At 45.5% G+C, this 19,210-nt stretch overlaps 1 protein-coding gene across 4 annotated transcripts in view; it reads left to right on the top strand.

The window, feature by feature from the left end:
* LOC141196869 (phosphatidylinositol 3,4,5-trisphosphate 3-phosphatase TPTE2-like) overlaps window positions 1-19,210 on the top strand; it is a 70,035-nt gene that overhangs the window by 42,847 nt on the left and 7,978 nt on the right. For 3 of the 4 annotated variants that reach the window (XM_073662605.1, XM_073662604.1, XM_073662606.1), the window contains 8 exons: window positions 1,914-1,974; window positions 2,215-2,296; window positions 3,472-3,560; window positions 4,168-4,229; window positions 5,685-5,765; window positions 6,733-6,838; window positions 8,084-8,181; window positions 12,147-12,218. In XM_073662605.1, the coding sequence (XP_073518706.1) occupies window positions 1,914-1,974; window positions 2,215-2,296; window positions 3,472-3,560; window positions 4,168-4,229; window positions 5,685-5,765; window positions 6,733-6,838; window positions 8,084-8,181; window positions 12,147-12,218 (651 nt within the window). The remainder of the gene's footprint in view (window positions 1-1,913; window positions 1,975-2,214; window positions 2,297-3,471; window positions 3,561-4,167; window positions 4,230-5,684; window positions 5,766-6,732; window positions 6,839-8,083; window positions 8,182-12,146; window positions 12,219-19,210) is intronic. The other variant, XM_073662608.1, reaches the window with a different exon arrangement.

Here is a 19,210-nt window from a genome sequence, read left to right as displayed (position 1 = left end):
AGGGGTTGTCCGGTCTTGGAGCACAATTCTGCGCACTGTGAGGATTCTCTGGGCGGTCATGTGACCACAAGTGTTCGCTTTGCATACTTCCGGACACATTCCGACTAGATGTATCTAACCTCGTTCAATTCTCTTGTATTGAGCAAAGCCGGGTACATCTAGTCAGCATGTGACCACATGTATGCAAATTACATACTAGCAGTCACGCGTCCACCCACTCCCAGTACCAGAGAATCCTCACAACGCGCAGTAGAATGAATGCAAACTTATACCCCAAGGCCAGACAACCCCTTAAAAATCAGCCAACTCTGATATGTGCGGAGGCCTTCCAACTCTTCCCTGACAGATTGTGTTGGGTGAGATAGTGATCAGACTGTTTGAATTCAAAGTCTAATTTCCAGGACATAAGCTGTTGCCATTATCTCGGCCTTTTGGCTAAGATCAAGTGTAGTATCTTTCGAAAAGGTGGATCCGGTCAAGCCACCCTAGATCAATACAATGCACACTGGGTTTGGTGTGCTTGTTATTACACCAGGTGGCTCATACAGTCATCTAGTGGAAAGCATGGCCCCCCCAGGGTCGACACCATTGGGTCGGGGAAGATTGAAAGCCCAAAGTGTGATGTGACCCTGGAGTGCCTTAATTCACTGAGATTGGGAACCCCACATGAATTTTGGCACATTTTGCGCTAACATTTCACTTCATTCTTCATTCACACACCCTTTTCTGGGCCTTTTGGCCTTAGGATGGGGAATTTTTTTAATTCCCGGTTGGAGGTCCGGTCAGTTTTATACTGAGTAACCGTCGCTATTTATTTATTTTTATATTTGTTTTCACTGTGTCACCCTTTACATATGTGTCCACTTGTCACTAGGACTTTTGTTGGGATGCGGTTCCCTCATGGGTTCCTCTCTTGGCAGGTCTAGGGGGGGGGGGGGATGTGTGGCCATCAGGTTTTGCTACCCCCTGACCAGCTGGCTCCCCTCTTCTAGGAGGGGAGCACAGTCTAAGGCTCCCAGTTCTTGTTTGGGTGAAGAACTAAGGCAGACGCTGGGAGTAAGATTGGGTCTCCTTTGGCTTCGGCTAGAGGAGAGTTTTTGTCCCTGATCCTCGCTGTGGCCTTCTGGCTCGGAGGGACGGTAAATGGTTTGGGGTACTCATCCCTTTTGGAGAGAGTTTCAAAAGACCAGCATCCGAGTGCACTTTTTTCATGGCACTTTGTCACTTTTTTAAGCGCACTCGAGTATAGATCAGGTGTTTGGGCTTTCAAAAAAATAAAGGAGACAAGCTGTTACCTGAGTGTCAGAAAGTAACTAAAGGGCCCCATACACATTAAGCTAATGACGGCTGAGCCCATTGATAATGACGGTTGAGCCCATCTGTCAGGAATGTCCGACTCTTCCCTAACATATGATGGCTGGATAGATAAGGATCAAGCGTTCATCTGACAGCTATCCATTGTGCCTTATTATCTTGACAATGGCAGCATTTAACAGGGACTGGGTTACTTTCGTATTAGCCAAAATAGCTTAAAAATATTTGTCCTTTAGCTAATACACACAGTAAATAAAGTATTTCTTGGATTTATAGCTCACTGTATTTATGAGGGGAGCGATCTCCCCTCCCTTCAATGATTTATGAGATGCTGTCTACCTGTTTTGCAATAATTGTCCAGAACAGCAATGGAGGGTTGGATGTGCATTATATGAAAGATAATACAATTCTCTCTCCTCTGTCTATTTTTCTCCTTTAGGATAATTTCCTATTTTTCTGCTTTCCTCTTTGATGCCTTTAATTCTGGTAAATTGTCTTCTTTCCTTCCATCCTAAAACAATTTGTCTTTTATTGTTCTTGTCTTAAGTACTCTCAGATTAAAATTTTACATCCAATTTTTTTTTTTTTTTTTTTAAAAGGATGTTGCACGATTTTTGGACTCCAAACATAAAGATCACTACAAGATCTACAACTTATGCAGTAAGTAATGGCTAAGAAAATGATAGGACATTTGGTGTCGATGCAAATTTATTATTAGATGATACACCCTTCAATCACATACGATATAGGAAGCCATTTTTATTTCAATTAAACCGAAGTTTAGAGAAATTTTTCCTATTCACAAGCCGCAATCCTATTCTCCCCAGCCACATGTCTGTGTTCATATTTCAGATTTCATGTGTAATTTGTAGCTTTTAGTTCACGAGATCTCTCTTACAGGTGAGAAGGGCTATGATCCGGAGTTCTTCCATTACAGAGTGGAGCGAATCTTTATAGATGATCATAATGTCCCGTCTCTAGAGTAAGTGTAACGAGCCTGTCCTTATACATCTACTGGAAAATGAAAGCGATTATCTTGTTTATCAACTTTCTAATGTGCTTTGTGCGTCCATTGTTTCCGATTATTAGGCCTCATTCAGACGTCGCTTTTTTAACATTTGAGAAAAAATTGACTATTTTTCATCAGTGTGCTGGATCAAATTTTTGTCTATTTTTGGTTCATGTGTCCTTCTATACCATTAGTGTCGCATCCGTTTTTCTCATGTGCAAAAAAAAAATTCCAAGCCTCTCCTGCTCATTAAACAGTAAAAAATATACATCAATCCAATGGCATCCATGTGCTATCAGCCTTTTTTCATTAACCAATTGAATTGCATTGGAAAGTCTGATCTGTGACTTGGATCAAAAGTATAATAGAAACACGTCACCACTTCTGCATTTATCTCCCACTCCTGGTTTTGGCTTACAAATACTGATGTAAAATACTGACCAAATACTCAACATGACCTAATTCTGATGTCCTACAACTGCAAAATATTAATTAATTACACATGTGTGAATAGGGCCTAACAATTATCAAGTCAGGACTAGTTTCCAGCCTGTAAATAAACACAAGGATATTTACATTTATTGTCATTCAACAGAGATTGTGAACATGATGAGGGAATAAAACACAGTATATTTTATACCCTATATAGTTTATACCCTATACTCCTGTATGTTCACACATAGCAGGTTCTGTACTATATCATTGGAATAGGTTTGTGCAAATGCAATGCTGCTAAAACATTCCCAGCCGCATGTATATGGGGGATTGGTGGTGTGCCAGGATAAAGCTGTGCGCAGTCCACATCACATGAAAAATAAACCCAACTGCCCGATCTATGGATTTATTCTTCATGTTATGTGGCCAGTGCATTGCTTTATCCCGGCACACCATCAATCCCGACCATACTAAAATTCGACCAAGCAGGAGAAGGTGCAGCCCCGCTAACAAAGGTGAGTGCACATTGTTACACTCCGATCACCACTGCCATAACCCTCCCTCATTGGGCGCCAACACAGCCTTCTTCTTTGTCAATACCACTCAGATCTATGGGATAGATTTCACATATCTGCCCTATGAGAAAGAACCTTTCGATATTTCGAACAATCTGTCAGTCAACTAATAGTTATTACCATTTTCTTCATATTTAGGGACATGTTAAAGTTCACAGCCAGCGTACGTTCTTGGATGGCAGAGGACCCAAAGAATGTTATAGCCATTCACTGCAAAGGAGGAAAAGGTAAGAAGTAACATTATCAGTGATATTAGCAATAATGAGTCTGCACTTGCAATACTTTCTCATTGTTCATCCCCATAAGCAGTATTGCCATAATGAACATTTATCACCTATCCACAGGATGAGTGATACATGTTTGATGGCTGGGATCCCCATAAAAGACTAGAAGGGGTCCTGAGCCCCTTCTTCCTTTCAATGCACAAGCACAGTAAGGAGGAGTTTGATAGGAGTGGACATTGAACGTGCGCTCTATCGCTCCATTCAAAGTCAAGTGGTAGAACAAAGGTAGATGAGCACTCCATTTGGGTCTCCAAGTGCTCAGCATGGAATGTTAAACTATCATAAAACCTGAGAAATTTATCTACTGTGGTTTCCTGTGCATCCCATAAAAAATAAGACCTCTAAAAATATAGATCATTGTCACATCTCCTTCACCAGATCGGCCACATTGTAATGCAGATATTAGGGTGAAAACAGCCAGACCGCTTGTACTCAGTATTGTTCTATGGTGATGTAAGTCCAGTCCTGTAGAACCTTGCCAGGTCCAGAAACTGTCCGGGATGAGATGTAATTATTTAGTATTGTTTTAATATTATTTTCTTCATTAAAGGTAGGACTGGCACTATGGTTTGCACATATCTCGTTGACTCAGACCAGTTTGAGAGTGCAAAGGTACGTAGAGTCTCCATGTAGAGCACAAATGACAAACTCTGGCCCATGGGCCATATTTGTCCCGTAACACCATATGGACGACTATGTGGGGCAATTATTCTGTATGGAGGACTATGTGGGGCCATTATTCTGTAAGGAGGACTATGTGGGGCCCATTATACTGTGTGGGGGGCTGTATGAGGATCACAGTTGGGGCATCATACTGTGCTGGGGTCACCATACATTGCCAAGGGAGTTGGGGGTACAGTAGGGTCATCATGCCAAATGTGTGGAGGGTACTGTGGAGGAATTCACTGTGGGGGTATCATACTGTGTTTGCGGGTCACTTTCATTGGAATCATACTTTATGGGGGCAATGAAAGGGCAATCTAGGGGCTTCAATAGGAGGCAACTTACTCTGTAAGGGCTGCAAAGTTGGGAGATATACTCCTCTGTGGCCCCACCGAATATTACGTTTTTTTTTAAATAAATATCGGTCAGACGTCAGTGATTTTTCTGGTAAGTAAAATAAAGCTGAACATTTTTCATCAGTGTTTTTGATCCAATTTTCATCAGTGTTTGGCTCATGTGTCAGTTTTAACCATCAATGTTTCATCAGTGATTTTCTTATATGAAAAATAAAATTACAAAGCTTCATTGTAAAGTTTAAAATGTTCTGCACACGGATTGTGCACGGATGACAAATGTGAGCTGTCCGAAATTTTTCACGGACGCATAGATTTGTATGGATAAATTTGATCAACAACTCGGATCAAAAATGGACATGTCTTTTTAGGTGGCCGCTTAGTCCACAAAATAGTACGGATATGTGAACAGTCTTACAGATTATAATAGGCACATTTTCTATTAGAGAACAACAAGGATAGAACACGTAGTTGAAATACTGACGTCTGAATGGGGCCTTATGCTGCAAGTACTAAAGAAATTGCTGATATCATCACACATTCAGCCCTAATTCGCTGACTAGAGGATGTACATTTTATAGTATAGTTGCCAGAAATTAAAGGGAACATGACAGCTGATATATGCTGTCGCATTCACTGGTAGCATGTATCAGGCACTGGCTTTACGAATTCAGCCATATATGTTTAAACCTGAATAATAGCTGTGGGGGACTGAGCCACACAGGAGATTAGTCAGAAAGGCGGGTCACCCACGGCTTCTCCCCGCCTATTCCCCTTGAGTGACAGGTCTCTCCCTGCTTGCGTATACTGTATAGGGAGAAACCTGTCAATCCAAGGCAGCAGGCGGGGAAAGGCCAACGGGGACCCTCCTGTCTCACCAGTCTCCCATGTGGCTCAGTCCCCGGTAGCCGGTAATCTATGTTGAGTTAAACATATATGACTGAAATTGTACATTGATCGGACAGCATGTATCAGCTGTAAGGTTTAAGTCAAATTTATAATTTCTGATATCATGGCGGTGTCTTAAATGACATAATTTGTTTTTTTTTAGGAAAGTCTGGATTATTTTGGCGAACGTAGAACGGATACATCTGTCAGCACTAAATTCCAAGGTGTAGAAACACCATCCCAGGTGAGTCTCCTAGTATTAGTCATTTTATAGCAGTGGTTTGGATGATAATACTAGTGTAAAGCTGAAGCTTTTTAATTTTTAAATTTGTATATTAATAATAAAGGCCCCATTTCATCATTTGCATTTCATGTAAATTACTTTTCTTTCTTGTCTTGTGGTATTCGTTGCATTTGTTTGCACCAAATACTTCAAAATGGCATATGGAGTGAATGAATGTTGGCACAAAATCAAATATGTTACATTTTTTGTCTTATACCTTTTTTGCACCTTTTTAGAGCAAAAAGTCACATGATCCTTTAAAATGCCGCACATAAGTATTCAACTGCATCGTAATAAAATTAGACATGTTTTTTACTCCATTAAACTACTCCAGTATAATTGAGCAAAAATTTAGCAACTTTTGAAAAGTTGGAAATGATAAATTAGACTAAAAAATTTAGATAAGGAAAACCATACCTACACTGGCAAACAAAAAGAATACAGACTAAGTGAAGGTAACTTAAAAAAAGTCACAAATTAAATAACGAGTAAAGAAAAAACATAAATGTCAAGATTTGAACCATTTTTACCCCAGAAAAAAAGCGCAAAGACAATAATGAATGGAGGCCATGGAATTTCTTTTCAATGAAGACACTCTATGAGACAATAAAATCTGCTTATTTTTCAATAAAGAGCGCCAATACATGGACTGTATGTGGTAGAGTTTAGCTGTCATGTGAAAATATGAAAAGTTAGACACAACTTCTGGAATTGGGCTGAGCAGTATTACCAATGCAGCCAACAAGGGTGGCGCACCTTCTGGAAAAAGTTATCTAGTCTTCCGACCTCTTCCTGGTTTCTTCGTTCCCCATGATACTACTCCATGTTTGGATCATCCAGATAAGTTCACCAGATACTTAAGTAGAAAAGTTGCAGTAATTCTTCTGAATTTCCAGATCTGACATGTCCTTTTTCTGTGATATTTCAGAGTAGATACGTATGTTACTATGAAATTGTGAAGAACAAGTACAGTTTACAGATGCCACCAGAGAAATCGCTCAGGATCCGAAGTATTAGAATCCACTCCATTGAAGGTAACTGTGCTGAATGTCAGACAACATGACAACTAGACTGATAGTGACCAGCTCATAGTTAAAGGGGGTTGGTTGTCCCCTAATTAGTGGGGGTCTAAAGCTGGGCATACACATGGAATAGCTGTCGTATGAATGATAATAATCTCTCCCATCCCCAATTACACGAGTCTTCAGCTTGGGAAAGAGGAGAAAGCTTCTGCTTCCAACATTTGGCGAAGAGTCAGGAGGCCCCCATACACATCAGATGGTCGGCGTAGCCAGCTAAAATTGGCTGGTTTGACTAGCTTTTTTCTAATGCCTTTAAGTACCATAATAGGTGGACCTCCCAGAAATTAATCAACTGTTGCTCATTTGTCCATAATATTTATATGCTCATGTAGCTCTTCCAAATACAAGTCCAAGAATACCTTTACATGGCCAGTCCTCTGTTACTGAGAAAACAGCGTGTGCCTTGTTTTGCAAATGAGGCTGAAGGATTATTTGTAGGTCTGAAGCCTCTGTCACTCCAGATCTATTCCCCGTTGCCTCATCCTGCTTGAGAAACAACTCCTTTGCCTGAAGTCACACAACATACAGGCTGTCAGTCAAGCAGGGGGAGGCGGCACTGGGTGGGAAATAGATTTGGAATGACAGAAGCTTCAGATCTACCATAGCTCTTCAGCCTCATTTGCGTATAAATTCAAATGCTAATTTCTTAGTAATGAAGAAATAAGGGAAAGGGGAAGGAAGGGGATAACAAGATTAAACTGCTTTGGTGCACCAGTTTAATATGTCAAGAAACTGTCATGAGTCTTATGCTCTGTAACTTGCTATGCACTTTTTAAGTAAGTGGTTGCTCTTCATCAGTATTCTGACAGCACTATGGGTGCAGGAACTTTACTGTCCGTCCCTTCTCAGCATTAATTGCTCATGCTATTGTCTAATGACTTGCCTACCCCAACCTTTAAGCCGCCTTTCTGTTATGCCAATGTACAGTTTGACCTACAAGATAAAGGTAAAAGGAAGACAAACACCAACTCCCTCTTCCTGTATACCATTTCAGGGTCTCTGCTGCTAGAGACGGATTACACTTGACAACAGACAGGTGACAACAAGTCTTAGACCTCTTCGTCATGTTTCAATATGAGTTTTGTAACAGCTTCATTCACATATTCTGAAACATTGATCATATGTATTTTTGTCCTATGTTAGACTTTATGGTGCTGCATGTCTGACCTGTGCTTCAATCACTTATTTATATTATAGGAATAGGAAAAAACAACGGAAGTGACTTAAAGGTCCAGATAATAGTTAAGAAAGAATTGGTGTTCCAGTGCGTTTGTGAGACTCAAGACAACTGCAAGGTGTGTATGGACAGAGCAGTAATAAATAGGATTGTGGGGAGCAGCAATGGTACAATTAAAAGCAGCGATGGGCTATAGGGTGCAGAGCAGCAAAAGATGGCAGGGTTATGAGTACTAAACACCATAGACTGGAGAGCTGAGAGGGCCAAGAGCAGAGACATACTATAGGCTGAAGAGGAATACGGGCTACAGGGGCGGACACTGAAAGCTTGGGGCCCCTGTGTAAGAAATGTGTCTGTGCCCCCCTTCTTTTATGGCGACAAAGCTATAGGGATATATATACACTGCTCAAAAAAATAAAGGGAATACTTAAACAACAGAATATAACTCCAAGTGAGTCAAACTTCTGTGAAATCAAACTGTCCACTTAGGAAGCAACACTGATTGACAATCAGTTTCACATGCTGTTGTGCAAATGGAATAGACAATAGATGGAAATTATTGGCAATTATGAAGGCACACTCAATAAAGGAGTGGTTCTGCAGGTGGGGACCACAGACCACATCTCAGTACCAATGCTTCCTGGCTGATGTTTTGGTCACTTTTGAATGTTGGTTGTGCTTTCACACTCGTGGTAGCATGAGACGGACTCTATAACCCACAGAAGTTGCTCAGGTAGTGCAGCTCATCCAGGATGGCACATCAATGCAAGCTGTGGGAAGAAGGTTTGCTGTGTCTGTCAGCGTAGTGTCCAGAGGCTGGAGGCGCTACCAGGAGACAGGCCAGTACACTAGGAGATGTGGAGGGGGCCGTAGGAGGGCAACAACCCAGCAGCAGGACCGCTATCTCCGCCTTTGTGCAAGGAGGAACAGGAGGAGCACTGCCAGAGCCCTGCAAAATGACCTCCAGCAGGCCACAAATGTGCATGTGTCTGCACAAACGGTTAGAAACCGACTCCATGAGGGTGGTATGAGGGCCCAACGTCCACAGATGGGGGTTGTGCTTGACTCGCCAAGGGGAATGGGGATGACTCGGTACCCGGGCCTTTAGCCTGGCCTTGGGATGTCGCGGTGGTCGGCTCCCGGGCCCGTACCCTGGGGTCTCTCCTTAAAAGGGGTGGATGGTTTGTTAAGTTAATAAAAGAGTTCGTGACGCCACCTGTGGCTTCTGGTGAGGATCACCAGCCCTGCGCAGTCTGCTGAGGCAGTTGATAAGGCAGCTCGATGGTATAGCTCCCCACAGGTGGAGCTAGGCCTCAGGGCAGTATATGACGGGCAATGCAGGACAGGCGAGACCGAGCCGGGTCAGAGCAAGAACAGGGACAGACACGATAGTCACTTCAGTACCTTTTACTGATGGAAATTCAGGCACGTCCCGGAGCACTGTAGGGTGAAGGGTGCATGTCAGGATCCTCCCCAATGAGCGGGTTTTTTTTTTTTCCTGTTTCTTGCTTCTGCGTAGTAAGTTTCTGACCTGCCTGGAGCTAGGCCTAACTTTGTCTCTGTCCTGCGCTGGCTGACCTTGTGGTAGGGCCTTTCCTTGGAGTACACGCTCCCGACTTACGGGGCCTATGTGTCTCCTGGCTCTGTTACGTATCAGCACTTTAGCGATCCTGGGACTTGTAGTTCTCCAGGGATTCCGGTTTATCTTACTGGGTCATAGAGATCCCGGTAAACTTCGGACCCGGTGTCCGGTATCTTCTTCGGGGTGAGCTAGTTAAGCTCCTCTGCCCCCTATGTACTAACTCTCCACTTTGCCTTCGGCCTACTCGGGCCCTCACTAGGCTACTCACACTAACGGCAGCTTGCTGTGCTTCACCGATCTTATGGCGCCGGCACACCTAAGCTCACTTCTCTGAGCTACACTGAGTCTTGATCTGGATAAGCTCCACTGCAGGATAGCAAGTGCAGGAGCTGGAACAGGCTTTTGTCCTCTGAGGTAACTCTTCTCAGACTGCACTGGACTCACTGCTAAACCAGACTCAACTAGACTCAATTGTTTCTGCGTCTCACTCTGCAGGAACTAACCGCTGCCTGGCTCCACCTTCCCTATTTATCTATCCCTAACGGGCTCCCTCTGGTGGTCTGAGGTGGAAGGTGGAGATGTGTGAATGGTTATGATGGCCTCTTGTGGAGGAATCCATCAATACACTCTTCTAGGATCTGTGATACCAAGCACAGCTGGGCGTCACATGCTCACAGCCCAAAACCGTGCAGAACGCTTGGCATTTGCCACAGAACACCCGGATTGGCAAAGTCGCCACTGGTGCACTGTGTTCTTCACAGATGAAAGCAGCTTCACACTGAGCACATCGGACAGACGTGACAGAGTCTGGAGATGGAGACAGATGCCGTGGAGAGCGATCTTCTGCCTGCAGCATCCTTCAGCATGACCAGTTTGGCAGTGGGTCAGTAATGGTGTGGGGTGGCATTTCTTTGAAGGGCCGCACAGCCCTCCATGTGCTCGTCAGAAGTAGCCTGACTGCCATTAGGTACCGAGATGAGATCCGATTCCTCAGACCCCTTGTGAGACCATATGCTGGTGTGGTTGACCCTGCGTTCCTCCTAATGCAGGACAATGCCAGACCTCATGTGGCTGGAGTGTGTCAGCAGTTCAAGCAAGATGAAGGCATTGAAGCTATTGACTGGCCCGCCCGTTCCTCAGACCTGAATCCGATTGAGCACATCTGGGACATCATGTCTCGCTCCATCCACCAACGTTACGTTGCACCACAGACTGTCCAGGAGTTGGCGGATGCTTTAGTCCAGGTCTGGGAGGAGATCCCACAGGAGACCATCCACAACCTCATCAGGAGCATGCTCAGGCATTGTAGGGAAGTCATACAGGCACGTGGAGGCCACACACAATACTGAGCCTCTTTTTGACTTGTTTTAAGGACATTACATCAAAGTTGGATCAGCCTGTTGTGTGTTATTCCACTTTAATTTTGGGGGTGACTCCAAATCCAGGCCTCCATTGGTTAATAAATTTGATTTCCATTGATGATTTTTGTGTGATTTTGTTGTCAGCACATTCAACTTTGTAAAGAACAAAGTATTCAATGAGAATATTTCATTCATTCAGTTCTAGGATGTGTTATTTGAGTGTTCCCTTTATTTTTTTGAGCATTGTATATATATCTTACATAGCCTCCCCTTATTACATATATTACCGTCCCTTATTACACAGTGCCCTCTCTTGTTATGTACAGCACAATCCCTTACATATTGGAATATTTATAGCCTCCTGTTTTTATTGCATTCCATCCTCTCTTGTTAGATATATAATGCAATGACTGTTGATGGAGCATGGGAAAACTTGATGGAGGAGCTGATGGACTGGTCTTCTGGTCAGATGCTGCTCCATCAGCAGTAATTTTATATCTAACAAGAGAGGGCTGTGTAATAAAGAGAGGGCGCTGTGATTAACAATAACAAGAATACGCTATGTTAGGGACAGCACTGTACATAAGAGCAGAGGAAGCTGTATAATAAGGGACAGCACTATATATAACTAGAGACGATGGTACGTAATAAGGGACGGTGTTATACATAATAAAAGAGGAAACTATAACTATATAACTAAGGACGAAGCTATACAAAATAAGTGAGTCACTATATATTAAGGGACTCTGTTATACTTAAGGCTCCATTCCTGTGTCCGTGTGCAGTGTTTGTGTGCTGCCCCCTTTTACAGACGCATTGAGCATGTCCTATGCTGATTCTCAAAATCAGATCAGAACAGGACATTCTCTGACCCTCACAGATCTTATTCTCAGATCCGTGATTTTCACGGATGTGTGAATGGTTCTTTAAAACTTTACGAGACTGTGTGCCGTCTGATAAAAAAAAAAATCTGGCAGCACAAGGACATATCACATAAATGTGAGAATGCAGCTGAAGGGATCTTACAAATAACATTACTTCAAGTCACACAGTGCATATACAGAATAAATACTTAGATCCAGTGACCGCTGACATCTCATCTGAGTAGAGTCATTTTCTGTTTCTTCTCCATCTGGTCAGACCTTCATGTCGACATCTTCCAGCCACAACTCATCTTGTCACGATGGTCACCGCAGCCCTGAAAATAACAAGGTCTCATATATTGTATACATACGTGTGTCTGACCTGCACTGCGCCCCTGAATACAGATATGTATCCCACCATTAATATACTATTGGCCACACACCAATCAAAATATAAAGTGATAAGCAGCACTGTGCCCCCCATTAACTATGATCTCTGCTGCCCAATAATATAAATTATTGAGTCTCTGTGACTCTCCCCAATTAACTGTAAGGATATGTGCACACGGAAAATATGCAAGGTTTACAGTACAAGCAAAGTGAAGGAGATCCCTGAAGTCTTATGCACATATTTCTTATGTTTTCCTTGCAGATTTGCAGCAAATTTAAAATCTGCATAATGTCAATTCTTGCAGCTTATTTCACCCATATAAATGAGTGGGGGAAAATATGCAACAAAAGCATGTAAAAAATGTGGTAAATTATTTTACGCAGCGTTCTTCCTACCAACACATTAAGAGATGCAGCAGAGTTTCCAGCTGCAAATTAAGTCCTTGATAGCATCATAATGAATTTGGGGGTGGGAAAAGACATTGTCAGGTACTTAAAGGGGTATTCCCATCTCCAAGATCATATCCCAATATGTAGTAGGTGCAAAAATAATAATATTAGCAAATACCTCCAATTAGAAATGTAGTATAGTCTTTCTGATTCACAATGTCTCTTTCCTCATTGCAGTCATTGCAGGACTTTAGGTATCCATGGTTATGACCACTGATATAGTGACAGTTAGCTAGTTGCTAGTGGCCATAACTATGGCTACTTAAGGTGCTGCAATGCCGGCACATGAGTAAAGAGACATCCCTCATATTGTGCTCTGCCCCACATCCCTCATATTGTGCTCTGCCCCACATCCCTCATATTGTGCTCTGCCCCACATCCCTCATATTGTGCTCTGCCCCACATCCCTCATATTGTGCTCTGCCCCACATCCCTCATATTGTGCTCTGCCCCACATCCCTCATATTGTGCTCTGCCCCACATCCCTCATATTGAGCTCTGCCTACATCCCTCATATTGTGCTCTGCCCACATCCCTCATATTGTGCTCTGCCCCACATCCCTCATATTGTGCTCTGCCCACATCCCTCATATTGTGCTCTGCCAACATCCCTCATATTGTGCTCTGCCCACATCCCTTATATTGGTCACTGCCCACATCCCTTATATTGGTCACTGCCCCACATACCTCATATTGTGCTCTGCCCACATCCCTCATATTGTGCTCTGCCAACATCCCTCATATTGTGCTCTGCCCCACATCCCTCATATTGTGCTCTGCCCTACATCCTTCATATTGTGCTCTGCCCCACATCCCTCATATTGTGCTCTGCCCCAGATTACTCATATTGTGCTGTGCCCCACACCCCTCATATTGTTCTCTGCCCACATCCCTCATATTGTGCTCTGCTCCACATCCCTCATATTGTGCTCTGCCCACATCCCTCATATTGTGCTCTGCCCACATCCCTCATATTGTGCTCTGCCCTCATCCCTCTTATTGTGCTCTGCCCACATCCCTCAAATTGTGCTCTGCCCACATCCCTCATATTGTGCTCTGCCCCACATCCCTCATATTGTGCTCTACCCACATCCCTCATATTGTGCTCTGCCCACATCCCTCATATTGTGCTCTGCCCACATCCCTCATATTGTACTCTGCCCACATCCCTCAAATTGTGCTCTGCCCTACATCCTTCATATTGTGCTCTGCCCCACATCACTCATATTGTGCTCTGCCCACATCCCTCATATTGTGCACTGCCCACATCCCTCATATTGTGCTCTGCCCTCATCCCTCTTATTATGCTCTGCCCACATCCCTCATATTGTGCTCTGCCCACATCCCTCATATTGTGCTCTGCCCCACATCCCTCATATTGTGCTCTACCCACATCCCTCATATTGTGCTCTACCCACATCCCTGATATTGTGCTCTGCCCACATCCCTCATATTGTGCTCTGCCCCACATCCCTCATATTGTGCTCTGCCTACATCCCTCATATTGTGCTCTGCCCACATCCCTCAAGTTGTGCTCTGCCCACATCGCTCATATTATGCTCTGCCCCACATCCCTCATATTGTGCTCTGCCCACATCCCTCATATTGTGCTCTGCCCACATCCCTCAAATTGTGCTCTGCCCCACATCACTCATATTGTGGTCCGCCCACATCCCTCATATTGTGCTCTGCCCACATCCCTCATATTGTGCTCTGCCCTCATCCCTCTTATTGTGCTCTGCCCACATCCCTCGTATTGTGCTCTGCCCACATCCCTCATATTGTGCTCTGCCCACATCCCTCAAATTGTGCTCTGCCCCACATCCCTCATATTGTGCTCTGCCCCACATCACTCATATTGTGGTCCGCCCACATCCCTCATATTGTGCTCTGCCCACATCCCTCATATTGTGCTCTGCCCTCATCCCTCTTATTGTGCTCTGCCCACATCCCTCGTATTGTGCTCTGCCCACATCCCTCATATTGTGCTCTACCCACATCCCTCATATTTTGCTCTGCCCACATCCCTCATATTGTGCTCTGCCCCACATCCCTCATATTGTGCTCTGCCCACATCCCTCAAATTGTGCTCTGCCCTACATCCCTCATATTGTGCTCTGCCCCACATCACTCATATTGTGCTCTGCCCACATCCCTCAAATTGTGCTCTGCCCTACATCCCTCATATTGTGCTCTGCCCCACATCACTCATATTGTGCTCTGCCCACATCCCTCATATTGTGCTCTGCCCACATCCCTTATTTTGTGCTCTGCCCACATCCCTCATATTGTGCTCTGCCCACATCCCTCATATTGTGCTCTGCCCCACATCCCTCATATTGTGCTCTGCTCTCATCCCTCATATTGTGCTCTGGCCACATCCCTCATATTGTGCTCTGCACACATCCCTCATATTGTGCTCTGCCCACATCCCTCATATTGTGCTCTGCCCACATCTCTCATATTGCGCTCTGCCCTCATCCCTCATATTGCGCTCTGCCCTCATCCCTCATTTTGCGCTCTGCCCTCATCCCTCATATTGTGCTCTGCCCACATCCCTCATATTGTGCTCCGCCCACATCCCTCATATTGTGCTCTGCCCACATCCTTCAAATTGTGCTCTGCCCACATCCCTCATATTGTGCTCTGCCCCAGATCACTGATATTGTGCTCAGCCCCACATCACTCATATTGTGCTCTGCCCACATCCCTCATATTGTGATCTGCACACATCCCTCATATTGTGCTCTGCCTACATCCCTCATATTGCGCTCTGCCCTCATCCCTCATATTGTGCTCTGCCCACATCCCTCATATTGTGCTCTGCCCCACATCCCTCAAATTGTGCTCTGCCCTACATCCTTCATATTGTGCTCTGCCCCACATCACTCATATTGTGCTCTGCCCACATCCCTCATATTGTGCTCTGCCCTCATCCCTCTTATTATGCTCTGCCCACATCCCTCATATTGTGCTCTGCCCACATCCCTCATATTGTGCTCTGCCCACATCCCTGATATTGTGCTCTGCCCACATCCCTCATATTGTGCTCTACCCACATCCCTCATATTGTGCTCTGCCCTCATCCCTCATATTGTGCTCTGCCCACATCCCTTATATTGTGCTCTGCCCACATCCCTCATATTGTGCTCTGCCCACATCCCTCATATTGTGCTCTGCCCTCATCCCTCTTATTGTGCTCTGCCCACATCCCTCGTATTGTGCTCTGCCCACATCCCTCATATTGTGCTCTACCCACATCCCTCATATTGTGCTCTGCCCACATCCCTCATATTGTGCTCTGCCCCACATCCCTCATATTGTGCTCTGCCCACATCCCTCAAATTGTGCTCTGCCCTACATCCCTCATATTGTGCTCTGCCCCACATCACTCATATTGTGCTCTGCCCACATCCCTCTAATTGTGCTCTGCCCTACATCCCTCATATTGTGCTCTGCCCCACATCACTCATATTGTGCTCTGCCCACATCCCTCATATTGTGCTCTGCCCACATCCCTTATATTGTGCTCTGCCCACATCCCTCATATTGTGCTCTGCCCACATCCCTCATATTGTGCTCTGCCCCACATCCCTCATATTGTGCTCTGCTCTCATCCCTCATATTGTGCTCTGGCCACATCCCTCATATTGTGCTCTGCACACATCCCTCATATTGTGCTCTGCCCACATCCCTCATATTGTGCTCTGCCCACATATCTCATATTGCGCTCAGCCCACATCCCTCATATTGCGCTCTGCCCTCATCCCTCATATTGCGCTCTGCCCTCATCCCTCATTTTGCGCTCTGCCCTCATCCCTCATATTGTGCTCCGCCCACATCCCTCATATTGTGCTCTGCCCACATCCTTCAAATTTTGCTCTGCCCACATCCCTCATATTGTGCTCTGCCCCAAATCACTGATATTGTGCTCAGCCCCACATCACTCATATTGTGCTCTGCCCACATCCCTCATATTGTGATCTGCACACATCCCTCATATTGTGCTCTGCCCTCATCCCTCATATTGTGCTCTGCCTACATCCCTCATATTGCGCTCTGCCCTCATCCCTCATATTGTGCTCTGCCCACATCCCTCATATTGTGCTCTGCCCCACATCCCTCAAATTGTGCTCTGCCCTACATCCTTCATATTGTGCTCTGCCCCACATCACTCATATTGTGCTCTGCCCACATCCCTCATATTGTGCTCTGCCCTCATCCCTCTTATTATGCTCTGCCCACATCCCTCATATTGTGCTCTGCCCACATCCCTCATATTGTGCTCTGCCCACATCCCTGATATTGTGCTCTGCCCACATCCCTCATATTGTGCTCTACCCACATCCCTCATATTGTGCTCTGCCCTCATCCCTCATATTGTGCTCTGCCCACATCCCTCATATTGTGCTCTGCCCACATCTCTCATATTGCGCTCAGCCCACATCCCTCATATTGCGCTCTGCCCTCATCCCTCATATTGCGCTCTGCCCTCATCCCTCATTTTGCGCTCTGCCCTCATCCCTCATATTGTGCTCCGCCCACATCCCTCATATTGTGCTCTGCCCACATCCTTCAAATTTTGCTCTGCCCACATCCCTCATATTGTGCTCTGCCCCAGATCACTGATATTGTGCTCAGCCCCACATCACTCATATTGTGCTCTGCCCACATCCCTCATATTGTGATCTGCACACATCCCTCATATTGTGCTCTGCCCTCATCCCTCATATTGTGCTCTGCCTACATCCCTCATATTGCGCTCTGCCCTCATCCCTCATATTGTGCTCTGCCCACATCCCTCATATTGTGCTCTGCCCCACATCCCTCAAATTGTGCTCTGCCCTACATCCTTCATATTGTGCTCTGCCCCACATCACTCATATTGTGCTCTGCCCACATCCCTCATATTGTGCTCTGCCCTCATCCCTCTTATTATGCTCTGCCCACATCCCTCATATTGTGCTCTGCCCACATCCCTCATATTGTGCTCTGCCCACATCCCTGATATTGTGCTCTGCCCACATCCCTCATATTGTGCTCTACCCACATCCCTCATATTGTGCTCTGCCCTCATCCCTCATATTGTGCTCTGCCCACATCCCTTATATTGTGCTCTGCCCACATCCCTCATATTGTGCTCTGCCCACATCCCTCATATTGTGCTCTGCCCTCATCCCTCTTATTGTGCTCTGCCCACATCCCTCGTATTGTGCTCTGCCCACATCCCTCATATTGTGCTCTACCCACATCCCTCATATTGTGCTCTGCCCACATCCCTCATATTGTGCTCTGCCCACATCCCTCATATTGTGCTCTACCCACATCCCTCATATTGTGCTCTGCCCACATCCCTCATATTGTGCTCTGCCCCACATCCCTCATATTGTGCTCTGCCCACATCCCTCAAATTGTGCTCTGCCCTACATCCCTCATATTGTGCTCTGCCCCACATCACTCATATTGTGCTCTGCCCACATCCCTCAAATTGTGCTCTGCCCTACATCCCTCATATTGTGCTCTGCCCCACATCACTCATATTGTGCTCTGCCCACATCCCTCATATTGTGCTCTGCCCACATCCCTTATATTGTGCTCTGCCCACATCCCTCATATTGTGCTCTGCCCACATCCCTCATATTGTGCTCTGCCCCACATCCCTCATATTGTGCTCTGCTCTCATCCCTCATATTGTGCTCTGGCCACATCCCTCATATTGTGCTCTGCACACATCCCTCATATTGTGCTCTGCCCACATCCCTCATATTGTGCTCTGCCCACATCTCTCATATTGCGCTCAGCCCACATCCCTCATATTGCGCTCTGCCCTCATCCCTCATATTGCGCTCTGCCCTCATCCCTCATTTTGTGCTCTGCCCTCATCCCTCATATTGTGCTCTGCCCACATCCCTCATATTGTGCTCCGCCCACATCCCTCATATTGTGCTCTGCCCACATCCTTCAAATTGTGCTCTGCCCACATCCCTCATATTGTGCTCAGCCCCACATCACTCATATTGTGCTCTGCCCACATCCCTCATATTGTGATCTGCGCACATCCCTCATATTGTGCTCTGCCCTCATCCCTCAAATTGTGCTGTGCCCACATCCCTCATATTGTGCTCTGCCTACATCCCTCATATTGCCCTCTGCCCTCATCCCTCATATTGTGCTCTGCCCTCATCCCTCATATTGTGCTCTGCCCCACATCCCTCAAATTGTGCTCTGCCCTACATCCTTCATATTGTGCTCTGCCCCACATCACTCATATTGTGCTCTGCCCACATCCCTCATATTGTGCTCTGCCCTCATCCCTCTTATTATGCTCTGCCCACATCCCTCATATTGTGCTCTGCCCACATCCCTCATATTGTGCTCTGCCCACATCCCTGATATTGTGCTCTGCCCACATCCCTCATATTGTGCTCTGCCCACATCCCTCATATTGTGCTCTACCCACATCCCTCATATTGTGCTCTACCCACATCCCTCATATTGTGC

Source organism: Phyllobates terribilis, unplaced genomic scaffold (genome assembly GCF_046119375.1).
Source record: "Phyllobates terribilis strain yellow unplaced genomic scaffold, ASM4611937v1 Scaffold_2__4_contigs__length_985480577, whole genome shotgun sequence".
In the NCBI taxonomy this organism is placed as follows: domain Eukaryota; kingdom Metazoa; phylum Chordata; class Amphibia; order Anura; family Dendrobatidae; genus Phyllobates; species Phyllobates terribilis.
This window is presented reverse-complemented; position numbering and strand designations above follow the sequence as displayed.